The sequence below is a fragment of the Bos grunniens genome, chromosome 7, assembly GCF_055505025.1.
Source record: "Bos grunniens cultivar Pamir isolate PY7600 chromosome 7, Bosgru_T2T1.0, whole genome shotgun sequence".
In the NCBI taxonomy this organism is placed as follows: Eukaryota; Metazoa; Chordata; class Mammalia; order Artiodactyla; family Bovidae; genus Bos; species Bos grunniens.
The window spans coordinates 54,269,419-54,283,989 of NC_141171.1; the positions used below are offsets into that span (position 1 = coordinate 54,269,419).

Genomic DNA, 14,571 nt, shown 5'->3' on the forward strand with positions numbered 1-14,571 from the left:
TTCTCAGTATCATTTTGTTTGTATTGTCCTTATTTTTATAGTAAAAATGAGTTTTTGCACCCATTTATGATAAAAACTCTTCAGAAAGCAGGCATGGAAGGAACATACCTCAACATAATAAAAGCCATATATGATAAACCCACAGCAAACATTATCCTCAATGGTGAAAAATTGAAAGAATTTCCCCTCAATTCAGGAATAAGACAAGGGTTCCCTCTCTCACCACTGCTATTCAACATAGTTTTGGAAGTTTTGGCCATAGCAGTCAGAGCAGAAAAAGAAAGAAAAGGAATCCAGATTGGAAAAGAAGAAGTAAAGCTCTCACTGTTTGCAGATGACATGATCCTCCACATAGAAAACCCTCAAGGCACCACCAGAAAATTATTAGAGCTAATCAATAACTATAGTAAAGTTGAAGGATATAAAATTATTACACAGAACTCCCTTGCATTCCATACACTAACAATAAGAAAACAGAATGAGAAATTAAGGAAACAATCCCATTCACCAAGAATAAAATATTAAGAATAAATCTACCTAAAGAAACAAAGGACCTATGTATAGAAAACTATAAAACACTGATGAAAGAAATCAAAGATGACACAAATAGATGGAGAAATATACCATGTTCATGGATCAGAAGAATCAATATAGTGAAAATGAATATACTACCCAAAGCAATCTACAGATTGAATGCAATCCCTACCAAACTACCAATGGTATTTTTCACAGAACTAGAACAAATAATTTCACAATTTGTATGGAAATATAAAAAAACCTCAAATAGCCAAAGCAATCTTGAGAAAGAAGAATGGAACTGGAGGAATCAACCTGCCTGACTTCAGACTATACTACAAAGTTACCGGCATCAAGACAGTATGGTACTGGCACAAAGACAGAAATATAGATCAATGGAACAAAATAGAAAGCCCAGAAATAAATCCACACACCTATGGACATCTTGACAAACGAGGCAAAAATATACAATGGAGAAAAGACAATCTCTTTTAACAACTGGTGCTGGGAAAGCTGGTCAACTACTGCTAGCAGGATGAAACTAGAACACTTTCTAACACCATACACACAAAAAAAACTCAAAATGGATTAAAGATTTAAATATAAGACCAGGAACTATAAAAACTCCTAAAGGAAAACATAGGCAAAACACTCTTTGACATAAATCACAGCAAGATCCTCTATGACCCACCTCCCAGAGTAAAAATTAAAAAATGGGACCTAATTAAGCTAAAAGCTCTTGTACAATGAAAGAAGCTATAAGCAAGGTGAAAAGACAGCCTTCAGAATGGGAGAAAATAATGGCATAACGAAGCAACTGACAAAGAATTAATCTCAAAAATATACAAGCAGCTCATGCAGCTCAATACCAGAAAAATAAATGACCCAATCAAAAAATGGGCCAAAGAACTAAACAGACATTTCTCCAAAGAAGACATACAGCTGTAACAAACACATGAAAAGATGCTTAACATCAGTCATTATCAGAGAAATGCAAATCAAAACCACAATGAGGTTTACCATCTCACATTGGTCAGAATGACTGCTATCAAAAAGTCTACAAACAATAAATGCTGGAGAGGTTGTGAAGAAAAGGGAACTCTCTTACACTGTTAGTGGGAATGCAAACTAGTACAGCTACAATGGAGAACAGTGTGGAGATTCCTTAAAAAATTGGAACTAGAACTGCCATATGACCCAGCAATCCCACTGTTGGGCATACACACTGAGGAAACCAGAACTGAAAGAGGCACATGTACCCCACTGTTGACTGCAGCACTGTTTACTATAGCTAGGACATGGAAGCAACCTATATATCCATCAGCAGACGAATGGATAGGAAAGTTTTGGTACATATACACAATGGAATATTACTCAGCTATTAAAAAGATGCATTTGAATCAGTTCTAATGAGGTGGATGAAACTGGAGCCTATTACACAGAGTGAAGTAAGTCAAAAAAGAAAAACACCAATACAGTATATTAATGCATACATATGGAATTTAGAAAGATGGTAATGATGACCCTATATGCAAGACAGCAAGAGACACAGATGTAAAGAACAGACTTCTGGACTCTGTGGGAGAAGGCTAGGGTGGGATGATTTGAGAGAACAGCATTGAAACATGTATAATTACCATATGTGAAATAGATGACCAGTCCAAGTTTGATGCACGAAACTGGACACTCAAAGCTGGTGCACTGGGACAACCCAGAGGGATGGGATGGGGCACACATGTACACCTGTTGCTGATTCATGTCAATGTATGACAAAAACCACCACAATATTGTAAAGCAATTAGCCTCCAACTAAAATAAATAAATTAAAAAAAAAAAACAGAATCAAATGCCAAAAACTGATTATTTCTGGTAAAAGTTGTAGCCTGCCTCCAAGCTGACCCTCAGTGGTCTCTGTCTCTTGGTAATCACACTCTGATTACCCTTCCCACACTATACCAGGACTGGCGTGTGACCAACAAAATAGGGCCAAAGTGATTATGTCACATCTGAGATTAAGTAATAAAGAAAATACATTCTCATATTCATCACAGTCTCTCCCTGTGGATCATTTGTTCTGGGGCATGCCAGTTGCTATGTTGAGAGCAGCATTAGAAGAGACCCACATAATGAGGAACTGAAGCTTCCTGCCAAAAGCAGTGCTGATGAGCTGGAAGATTTTGTAGCCCCAGTCAAACCTTCAGATGACTGCAGCTTCCACCAACAGTCTGAATATAACTTCATGAGAGTCCTAGGACTACCCAGCTAATAAGCTGCTCCCAAATTCCTGACTCTTAATTATGTCACACAGTTTTCTTAACATCTGTTGTTTCTAGCCACTAATTTGGGGGGTCATTTGTTACACATCAACAGATAACTAACACAGTAGGGATAGTAAAACTAATAGTTATTTTAAATAAATTAAGTTATAAAAAAGAGTGATCCAAGAAAAATACTAGGTAGTAAACAGAAGAATGATACATGGACATGATCAAGATAATTAACAGAGTACAGGAAACGAGCCACACAGCAAATGGTATCATCTAGGGTTTTCTGTTATTTGTACATACTCTGCTGGAAGTACCCAAGTTTCAAATGTGAGCTGTGACTGTCAGCTTGAGTTAGACAGCCTGAAAGCTTCAGCTTCTTTGCTGCTCTCAAAACAGTGTAGTATAGTGCAAAGTACACTTGGCAAGGTTGCTAGGAAGCCCTTGGTCTGAATTGCAGCTCTGCTGCCTAGCTGTGTGATCTCAGTAATGTTTATTAACCTTTCTGAGCTCCCGGTTTCTCCATCTGTAAAGCTGGAAAACTAGCATCTACCTCACTGTGCTTCTGCAAGGGTTAAAGGCAGTTGTGAAGAACATTCTTAAAATAGTGCCTAACACATTGTAACACACTTATATGCAGAGTACATCAAGAGAAACGCTGGGCTGGAGGAAGCAAAGCTGGAATCAAGATTGCCGGGAGAAATATCAATAACCTCAGATATGCAGATGACACCACCCTTACGGCAGAAAGTCAAAAAGAACTAAAGAGCCTCTTGATGAAAGTCAAAGAGGAGAGTGAAAAAGTTGGCTTAAAGCTCAACATTCAGAAAACTAAGATCATGGCATCCAGTCCCATCATTTCATGGCAAATAGATGGGGAAACAGTGGCTGACTTTTTTTTTTTTTTCTGGGCTCCAAAATTACTGCAGATGGTGATTGCAGCCATGAAATTACAGGACGCTTACTCCTTAGAAGGAAAGTTATGACCAACCTAGACAGCATATTAAAAATACTGCCATCTAGTCAAGGCTTTGGTTTTCCCAGTGGTCATGTATAGATGTGAGAGTTGGACTGTGAAGAAAGCTGTGCCAAAGAATTGATGCTTTTGAACTGTGGTGTTGGAGAAGACTCTTGAGAGTCCCTTGGACTGCCAGGAGATCAGTCCTGGGTGGTCTTTGGAAGGACTGATGTTGAAGCTGAAACTCCAATACTTTGGCCACCTGATGTGAAGAGCTGACTCATCTGAAAAGACCCTGATGCTGGGAAAGATTGAGGGCAGGAGGAGAAGGGGATGACACAGGATGAGATGGTTGGATGGCATCACTGACTCGATGGACATGGGTTTGGGTAAACTCTGGGAGTTGGTGATGGACAGGGATGCCTGGCGTGCTGCGGTTCATGGGGTCACAAAGAGTCAGACACAACTGAGTGACTGAACTGAACTGAACACATTGTAAGCACTCAATAAACACTATAAATAATTCCTTTGTTATTGCTTTCATCTCAGTATCTAACTAGATTATAAACTGCCAGGAGTTGAGATTTTTATCCTTTCAAGTCAGCGTAGCACTGAGGTTAAGAGCCTGTTTGCAGATAGCTATGCTTGAATCCTAAGTCTGTTGCTTAAGCTGTGAGTGTCAGTTCCCTAGTGTATCAAATATGGATCATAAGAGCATTTAAGAGCTCATAGAGCTGCTAATTTCGTAGTATGACATATATAAAACATAGTACTTGGGTGTGCTAGTCACTCAGTTGTGTCTCTTTGCTACCCCATGGACTGTCACCCGCCAGGCTCCTCTGTCTATGGGATTTCCCAGACAAGAATACTGGAGTGGGTTGCCATTCCCTTCTCCAGGGGATCTTCCTGACCCAGGGAAGTATGACATACGTAAAACATAGTACTTGGTAAATTATTAATAAAAGTAGCATGTGTCTGTCTCCATTATGACCCACCACAAAGATTATATGCAATTTGTGCTAAGGGAGCATAAGAAGAAGGGACTCAGTGAAAAAAGACCACTGAACTAATATACATCTGAAGAAAAGAAGCTATCCAAATTCTTTTCTGTACACAGAAAGTAACTTACAGAATAATGAATAAAATTCAAAATCTCAATCCTTGATCTGGCTTGTATGGATAAGTAAAACTTGTACAAATTTTCTAAAAATATTTAACTTTTGGATCTTTATGATACTATGTCTGGTGGATAATCTATAATTTCTGGCAAGTATTAAAAATGGAATGAATGTAGTGTAATGAAAATCACACAAGCTTCATCTTTGTAACTGTTCAAGAAAGTGCTCTAAAATCTGTATATGGGCTTAAAACAGATTCCCATCATATCTAGAAAGGGAAAAGTAGATCTGCTGTGAGTTAGGTTAGCAAGTGATTACAGAATTTTAGAGCTGGAAGGGACTCTGGAGAATATTTAAATCCAAATAAAGGATTTACTTAGGGCTTCCCTGGTGGCTCAGATGGGAAAAAATCTACCTGCAATTCAGGAGACCCACGTTCAACCCCTGGGTTGGGAAGATCTGCTACAAATTAGGTTAGCAAGTGATTACAGAATTTTAGAGCTGGAAGGGACCACGCAGAAAATTTAAATCCAAATAAAGGATTTACTTAACACAGTTTACATTTTAACCTTTTCTTGTTTATCATGTAATCTAGCTATCTCATATTTAACTGAAATACGTATATATATTTTGCAAGAGCATAGCTAATATTCACATACTCATAGCTAAAAGCACGTGTAGGAATTTAATTCTAAAGCAGAGAATTTAATCCTAAAGCCTAAGGGACATATGGCCTGCAGTGATGTCTTATTTGTAATATATTTAGCTTTTCATACTTGTAATATATTTAGCTTTTCTTTTCTTTTTAAATTGCATTTGGACGCTTTTAGGTAAGGCATGCTTGCACCCTCTAATATCAGTGACTGCCCTTCTTCACTCATTTGGTATTGTATTTGGCCAGAATGACACATACTCAATCCCTGTAGGCACTGGAACTGGAATTTGTAGCCCCATTTTAAAGAAATAATTTTAGTTAAAATGAGGGAGAGTGAAAAAAAATTTTTTTTAATACCTGTATTTCTTTTAGGGCTCCATTGTCTCATTCTGAATTTCACTTTCAGAATTAAATCTGTCAATATTACTTATTATATACAGGAATGCTGTAACACTGTTATCACATTTACACAATGGACAGAACTAATCAGTGAAGAAAGTGCTGAATAAAGTAAAGTGAGGACAAGAAGACGCTGTAACATCTACTTTGTCAGTAGCACTGCATTAATTAGGGATGAGCTTACTTAATGACTCTACTCAGTTGTTGGGTGATAACCAAGCTGGTTAAAGCCTGAATTCCTGTGCTCCCTATGGAATAACGTAAGTAATTTTATAGTTTGCTAATGTATTAAAAGCAATCCAAACAAAAGAAAATGACTCATCTAACCCTTAAGCATATGCAAACACAACTGAAGCCAAATAATAGTACTTCATGTACTGTGAATAAATATATTAATTTTTAAAAAATATAATTATCTAATCAGAGCTTTAGGTAATCCGTTCAGGCCACACTGCCTTCTAACTGCTTTACAAATAACTACTTTACACAACAGTTTTTCCCAAAAGGATTCACTGGTAATATTTAGTGTGACTTCAGTAATTTGCTTATGGAATGAATTTAAGGAGGTGACGGGCAGACTGAGTCTGTAACAAGGGTAAACATTATATGAATATAATATTTGTCAAGTGAAATCACTTTCTTTTAAACACTTTTACTGACCTCCCCAGGCAGTTTGTCACTTGATCCTCTGTATTATAATCTCTGTACCTTGTAACTATGAACTCATCTTTCACTTCCAAGTAGACTGTGACCTCCCAGAGGACAGTGGGAGGTCCTTACATCACATTTATATCACATAGCACAGCCCCGGCTTATTAGAAAACAAAACACTTTTCCCCCTCATTATCACTCATTTTTGCCAGACTACAATCGTTGGTGGCTCTCAAACTAGCTAACTGATGGGAATTAAAGTCGGTAATACTAATAAAATGAGCACTAGTTACTGCCGAAACCTAAAACCATCATTTCACATGCATAGCACTTTCTTATGGTTATTCTCCATTCTCTGACCATACTCCCTCCCTTCAATTTTTACTTGTCTGTTTTATCTTAGTTTGCTTTTAAAAGTATCTTTTTCCCACCAGAAGAGTTAGGAGCCACCCTCCTCTCCCTGATTTTAATGACTTATAGTGGTAACAGGCTTAGCATACAGAATCCAGTCTGAGAAAAAGGAACCAAATAGAGGAAAAATAAAACTCTTCAAAACACACACTACCTTCCACTGCTCTTTTGAAGAATACTTTACAGCTTCCACAAGTCAAGACCCCATAATGACATCCTGAAGCTTCATCAGAGCAGACTAGGCAGAGTTTGGGAGGTGGTCCCGTAGCTGCTGAGGAACTGGATGGAGGAGAACTTACGTCTGGTCTCATTCCAGGGCTAGAGAAGGAAGAAAGTAGTGTTAGGATTTAATTATCATGACTGTCAGAGAATTATCAAAATACAGTTCTCTTACCTTTTCACTCCACAGTAAACATGTTCACACTGAACGTATGTATTTCAAATACTGGCAAGCATTAAAAAAATCCTACCTAGACATAGTCAAATAATGTTTTATTCTTCTATACAAAATTAAGAGTCAGGTCATTTATTTTTAAGTATCCCTTAGAAGTTCCCTGGAGGTCTAGTGGTTAGGATTTGGCACTTTCATGTCCACAGTCCCAGGTTCAATCCCTGGTCAAAACTGAAATCCCACATCACGCAGCATGGCCAAAAAAAAAAAAAGAAACCCAAAAAACAAAACAAAAAAAAATCCTTTAAGAAGAATGGTGAAATTGTGCTTTGCTTAGATATAATTTTTAGTTGCTTAGCATCTGTTTACAATCATCTTTAAAGGAATAATTGTGTAATTACCACCATGATCAAGAGATACAGTATTACCCATCTTCCCCCCAAAGATTCCACCTATATAAGAAATTTCTCTCTGCAATATTCTTAATCAGCCTATTCTCTAAAAGAGATAGTATTTAGGAATAAACTTTGATTGGGTGTTAGTTGTCTCTTTATTAATGCAACTAATAACATGATTAAATATCAATTATAAATATGCTTAAACTAATTCACAGAACAAACTAACTTAAGAAATTGGGTTGTCAACATGGTTAGAAATTATATTTATTAAGTAACATCTTTTTCTTCTGTTTTAGGAATAAAAGTTATAATTGTAAATAATTGTAATAAATTGTAATAAAATAATTGTAAAGTAATAATTTCTTACTTTAAGCAGTTAGGCTGATAAACTCCAAGTTCAGTCACTCAGTTGTGTCCGACTCTTTGCGAACCCATGAATCATAGAACGTCAGGCCTGCTGGTCCAACGCCAACTCCTGGAGTTCACTCAAACTCATGTCCATCGAGTCAGTGATGCCATCCAGCCATCTCATCCACTGTCGTCCCCTTCTCCTCCTGCCCCCAATCCCTCCCAGCATCAGAGTCTTTTCCAATGAGTCAACTCTTCGCATGAGGTGGCCAAAGTACTGGAGTTTCAGCTTTAGCATCATTCCTTCCAAAGAAATCCCAGGGCTGATCTCCTTCAGAATGGACTGGTTGGATCTCCTTGAAGTCCAAGGGATTCTCAAGAGTCTTCTCCAACACCACAGTTCAAAAGCATCAATTCTTCGGTGCTCAGCTTTCCTCACAGTCCAACTCTCACATCCATACATGACCACCGGAAAAAACATAGCCTTGACTAGACAGACCTTTGTTGGCAAAGTAATGTCTCTGCTTTTTAATATGCTGTCTAGGTTGGTCATGATTTTCCTTCCAAGGAGTAAGCGTCTTTTAAATTCATGGCTGCAGTCACCATCGGCAGTGATTTTGGAGCCCCCCAAAATAGTCTGCCACTGTATCCACTGTTTCCCCATCTATTTCCCATGAAGTGATGGGACCGGATGCCATGATGTTAGTTTTCTGAATGTTGAGCCTTAAGCCAACTTTTTCACTCTCCACTTTCACTTTCATCAAGAGGCTTTTTAGTTCCTCTTCACTTTCTGCCATAAAGGTGGTGTCATCTGCATATCTGAGGTTATTGATATGTCTCCCAGCAATCTTGATCCCAGCTTGTGCTTCTTCCAGCCCAGCATTTCTCATGATGTACTCTGCATATAAGTTAAATAAGCAGGGTGACAATATACAGTTTTGACGTACTCCTTTTCCTATTTGGAACCCGTCTATTGTTCCATGTCCAGTTCTAAGTGTTGCTTCCTGACCTTCATGTAGGTTTCTCAAGAGGCAGGTCAGGTGGTCTGGTATTCCCATCTCTTGAAGAATTTTCCACAGTTTATTGTGATGCACACAGTCAAAGGCTTTGGCATAGTCAATAAAGCAGAAATAGATCTTTTTCTGGAACTCTCTTGCTTTTTCCATGATCCAGCAGATTTGATCTCTGGTTCCTCTGCCTTTTCTAAAACCAGCTTGAACATCAGGAAGTTCACAGTTCACATATTGCTGAAGCCTGGCTTGGAGAATTTTGAGCATTACTAGTGTGTGAGATGAGTGCAACTGCACGGTAGTTTGAGCATTCTTTGACATTGCCTTTCTTTGGGATTGGAATGAAAACTGACCTTTTCCAGTCCTGTGGCCACTGCTGAGTTTTCCAAATTTGCTGGCATATTGAGTGCAACACTTTCACAGCATCACCTTTGAGGATTTGAAAGAGCTCAACTGGAATTCCATCACCTCCACTAGCTTTGTTCGTAGTAATGCTTTTTAAGGCCCACTTGACTTCACATTCCAGGATATCTGGCTCTAGGTAAGTGTGAGTGATCACACCATTGTGATTATCTTGGTCGTGATTATCTTTTTTGTACAGTTCTTCTGTTTTCTTGCCATCTTTTCTTAATATCTTCTCCTTCTGTTAGGTCCATACCATTTCTGTCCTTTATTGAGCCCATCTTTGCATGAAATATTCCAAGTATCTCTAATTTTCTTGAAGAGATCTCTAGTCTTTTCCATTCTGTTGTTTTCCTCTATTTCTTTGCATTGATCACTGAGGCTTTCTTATCTCTCCTTGCTATTCTTTGGAACTCTGCATTCAGATGCTTGTATCTTTCCTTTTCTCCTTTGCTTTTCGCTTCTCTTCTTTTCACAGCTATTTGTAAGGCCTCCCCAGACAGCCATTTTGCTTTTTTGCATTTCTTTTCCATGGGGATGGTCTTGATCCCTGTCTCCTGTACAGTGTCATGAACCTCCGTCCATAGTTCATCAGGCACTCTATCTATCAGATCTAGTCCCTTAAATCTACTTCTCACTTCCACTGTATAATCATAAGGGATTTGGTTTAGGTCATACCTGAATGGTCTAGTGGTTTTCCTTACTTTCTTCAATTTAAGTCTGAATTTGGCAATAAGGAGTTCCTGATCTGAGCCATAGTCAGCTCCCAGTCTTGTTTTTGCTGACTGTATAGAGCTTCTCCATCTTTGGCTGCAAAGAATATAATCAATCTGATTTCGGTGTTGACCGACTCCAAAGGTCCCCCTAAATTCTGTCTTCAAATGAAGCATACTGGACTTAGCCAACCCTATGTTTATCTAGAGGCTTAGTGAATAGGACAGCATTCCTACCAGCCCAGCTCTGGGAATAGACCCCAGGGTTTCATATTTTTCTCTCAACATTGTTGAAGAGAATTTCTGGATGCTTCTGTATCACAAGGTATTGATCCCAGCTAGATTTGGGAGAATAGACTGAGTGCATATTGAAAGCCTACAATGGAAGAGAATAACCTGAAATTACTCTGCTGTAGGTGTGGCACAAGCCATGTCTGATTAATGGAAACTTGTGACTAAGGCAGCGGAGCTGCTGCGGTTCGGAGTTTTACAGAGAAGTAGGAAGGTCTTGGCGGAGAAGGCAATGGCACCCCACTCAAGTAACTGTTGCCTGGAAAATCCCATGGATGGAGGAGCCTGGAAGGCTGCAGCCCATGGGGTCGCTGAGGGTTGGACACAACTGAGCGACTTCACTTTCACTTTTCACTTTCATGCCTTGGAGAAGGAAATGACAACCCACTCCAGTGTTCTTGCCTGGAGAATCCCAGGGACGGGGCATCCTAGTGGGCTGCCATCTATGGGGTTGCAGAGTCGGACACGACTTAAGTGACTCAGCAGCAGCAGCAGGAAGGTCTTGGAGTGAGTGAGCAGAGCAAAGTGTTAGGGAAGCAAAAACTTGTCTGGCTTTTGTTCTGAAGATGCTCCTACTCAAGTTCAGCCAATTTCTGTCATCTGACATCTATTTTTAGGGACCAACCAGTTGTTTTTATGTTTAGTTTATGGAAAATAAGTGTAATATTTAATGATTTCAAATGTTAATTCTGTACTGTTTCCTCAGCCAGTTATATATACATATATATAGTGTGTGTGTGTATATATATGTACATGATATATATGCACACACTGCTGCTGCTGCTAAGTCGCTTCAGTCGTGTCCGACTCTGTGCGACCCCATAGGTGGCAGCCCACCAGGCTCCCCCATCCCTGGGATTCTCCAGGCAAGAACACTGGAGTGGGTTGCCATTTCCTTCTCCAATGCATGAAAGTGAAAAGTGAAAGTGAAGTCGCTCAGTCGTGTCCGACTCTTCGTGACCCCATGGACTGCAGCCTTCCAGGCTCCTCTGTCCATGGGATTTTCCAGGCAAGAGTACTGGAGTGGGGTGCCATTGCCTTCTCCCATGCACACACTAGTATATATTAAAAATGTTTTCACAGTACTTAGGTGTAGTATTTAATAGTTTTGAAACACTTTCATGAATACAGTCTCATCCGTCCTCTCAACGACCCTGTGAAAAGGATGTTATCACCTCTAGATGAGGTCACTCAGCTGTCAGAGGTTGATGAGGGAGCCTGTTTGTGGTCGAACTGACACGTTTCGGATCTCAGTTCTACCATTTCAGAGCTTGTGTGACCTTGGATAGGTATCTACCACGAGCCTGTGTTTTCTCATGAGTACAGTGAGAGGATATCATGTGTGTCTGTGTGTTATGAAAATGAGAGAACACACTCAAAGTCTAGTGTACAACTCCTGCATTTAGCAGGCAGGCATTTGATAAATGTTCATTCTTTTTCAGGAAAACTGGAGATTTTATGAGAAAGCCTGGTGTAAGTATTATGTAAGTAGTATTAAGTCTAAAATCTAGGACAGTATTCCCAAATTCTCACTTATAATTAGAGCATATGCAAAATACATTCAGGCCAGTCAACTGTGAGCTAGAGATGACAAAAAGGAAAGTTAAAACTAAATGAACAAATGGATTGATCGAACTGCAACTAAGAATCTGCAACTTAAGTCAGGCTTTTGCCATCCCTTCAGGCAGTTATTCTAGGCTACATGAGGTAAGAATTGAGTCCACGGAAAGTTTCCAAGCATACCACAAACATCAGTGGAGAAAAACCAGTTTTTGTCACACTAATATGAGCACCAAGATGGCCTATAGTGAACACCACTGGGAGCAAAGGATGAACGCAAAATGGTCTTCAATTGTAAACATGACCCTATGATACTGCTTTAAAAGACTAGGGTTTAAGAAAATGGTTAGAACTCAAAAGGAAAACCATATGAAATCACTATATTTTAATAAGGATACATGAAAGAAATAAAAATTACAACATAGTAACTGTGTATCACACTCACTCTGAATAGGAAAGCTAAAACGTCTTAGTCCTTGCTTAGTGTGTGTTTACAGCTGCGTCAAACATTCTGAAGATGCCAAGAGATTCTATTATGAACTGACTGTATCCAGAGCACTTTCTTTTAAGTGAGCAGCCAAGATAACAAAACGTGCTGTTTCAGATGAATATTTGAATGCTCTCTCCCATTCAGAATGGAGAGTATACTGGACATTGCTCTTCTTGAGGTCACTGAGTTTACATTTGAGAGACAAAGTAAGTATAAAGCAGGTTTTTCTAATTGTCTTGCAGAAAAAAGCAGTTAACGAGAGGAGGACCATGGATGGAGAATCATGGATGGATTATGAAAGTTCCTCACACACCTTGAAGAACAGGTAAAATGTGCAGGCAGATTACACCCTTTCACTCAGCAGATAATTCCTGACGTCTTATCATATATGGAAGTTGTCTCATACGTGAAAATGTGTTACTGAGATGATAGTAGACTTAGAAACTTTGATCTAGGTAGGAGGAGCAGAATTATTTTGGGTGCTTTGGTGTCGAGGTAGTACTTCTGCAAGAGATAGAACTAGGATGTATAGACAAATAGCACTGTAACAGCGGTGTCACAGTGGCTGACTTAACCCCCAACTCTGTTTCCTTATTAGTACCATTTCAGGAATTTTTAGGTAGATTATATATTTGAACTATATAAAGTACTGGTACACACTTGATGATAATCAAACAGTATGTTTTTCCTTAACACTCAGGCGTTACAGGCATCTTTTTTCCTCCTTCCCTCAATTCCTCTTTCCCTTCTGGAGGATCCCAAGGAATGAGAAGTGCTTTGAAGAATGTTGCTTGTGAGCCAGGGAAGGGTTAAATCCTCCAGAAACATCTCAATTGGGAGCAATTTTACTCTCCAAGAGATATTTGGTTAGTCTGGGGACATTTTTTGTTGTCACAACTTGGGGCGTGCCACTGGCATTGTGAGAAGAGGCTAGGGTGCTGGTAAACCTCTCATACGGCACAGCAGACAGTCTTCCACGACAAATAATTATCCAGCTTCAATGTCAGTAGTGATGAGGATTAAGAAATCTTTGCTATAAATCTTTAAGCAACATATAAAGTAGAGAAAAAGAAAATTCAACAAGGACCAGAAACTTACTGTAAAACCTTCTAAACTACATTTTATAGTAGAGCAACTGCCCTACTGAGGCAGCTGCAAATATTGTTTGATTCAAGACAAATCCAAAACGAGATTCAAAACACACCTGAAGTCAGGGGACTATACAGGTCTAGTGATTAGCTAGAGTGAGTAATTTTATTTTTCCCTTTAGCTCTAGCACTAAGAGGTAGTTTTTACACATTAATGTCACCTGCACTTTTCTTTTCTTTGTTCATTAGGTAAAATGTAAATACTCAGCTGCACACACCAAGTGATTATATTTTCTGACTGCCCATTTATCCCTGCATTAGCTAAAGGATTACTGAGTTGTTTGATAATAAGCTATGGGATAGTTTTCAAATCAAATAGAAAAATACTCTGGGGGAAGGCTTTCACAGTATTTCTGTTAAATGGTTTTAGCAGAGTGCATTTTATCTTATTTAGCAAGCCAAAGAAAGACTGAGTAATCTGCTTTTGCACTTGTTGACAGAAGTTTCTATTGGTTTTAACTTCAGGTGCATATTAAGACAGTTTCCTCCAACTTTGCATCATTTGTACTTACTCATCTTATGGAGGAGATTAGAGAACAAAGTCTGTACTGTAAACCTGTAATGTTCAGGAGCATTTTCAGTAAAGGATGTGTGATGGAGGAGATGTCTTTTTTCATATCTGAGACATCAATGGCGTGTCATTAAGATTTCTGCACTCGGTTTCCTTGTCTGTAAAAATAAAGGTGCTGAATAAAAAAACTCCAAAGAAGTTGTCCATATATCCTGAGGTAAGGGTAGGAAGTAGGGGAGAATACCCTTGGGTCTGTGAAAGCCTTCTTTGGACCTGTACATTTATTTATATGAAGAGAGAATACGTCACCTTATCTACGCTTCTTTCTTAAGTTCGT

General features: G+C 38.9%; 2 protein-coding genes across 29 annotated transcripts in view; one reads left to right on the forward strand and one right to left on the reverse strand.

The window, feature by feature from the left end:
- LOC147369579 (uncharacterized) overlaps positions 1-14,571 on the forward strand; it is a 97,887-nt gene that overhangs the window by 60,872 nt on the left and 22,444 nt on the right. For 3 of the 19 annotated variants that reach the window (XR_015167606.1, XR_015167611.1, XM_086412197.1), the window contains 2 exons: positions 11,968-12,009; positions 12,818-12,900. Coding sequence is in view for 11 of the 19 variants with exons in the window: in XM_086412197.1 (XP_086268323.1) it covers positions 11,968-12,009; positions 12,818-12,893 (118 nt within the window). In the remaining 8 variants the exon portion in view is untranslated. Of the gene's footprint in view, positions 1-11,967; positions 12,010-12,817; positions 12,901-13,275; positions 14,430-14,571 lie in introns of those variants that run through there. The other 16 variants (XR_015167607.1, XM_086412201.1, XM_086412195.1 and 13 more) reach the window with 10 other exon arrangements.
- Positions 1-14,571, reverse strand: part of NR3C1 (nuclear receptor subfamily 3 group C member 1) — a 119,941-nt gene that overhangs the window by 28,277 nt on the left and 77,093 nt on the right. For 5 of the 10 annotated variants that reach the window (XR_015167602.1, XM_086412191.1, XM_086412190.1 and 2 more), the window contains exon 3: positions 7,127-7,290. Coding sequence is in view for 8 of the 10 variants with exons in the window: in XM_086412191.1 (XP_086268317.1) it covers positions 7,127-7,290 (164 nt within the window). In the remaining 2 variants the exon portion in view is untranslated. Of the gene's footprint in view, positions 1-7,123; positions 7,291-14,571 lie in introns of all 10 variants that reach the window. The other 5 variants (XR_015167601.1, XM_086412187.1, XM_086412186.1 and 2 more) reach the window with 1 other exon arrangement.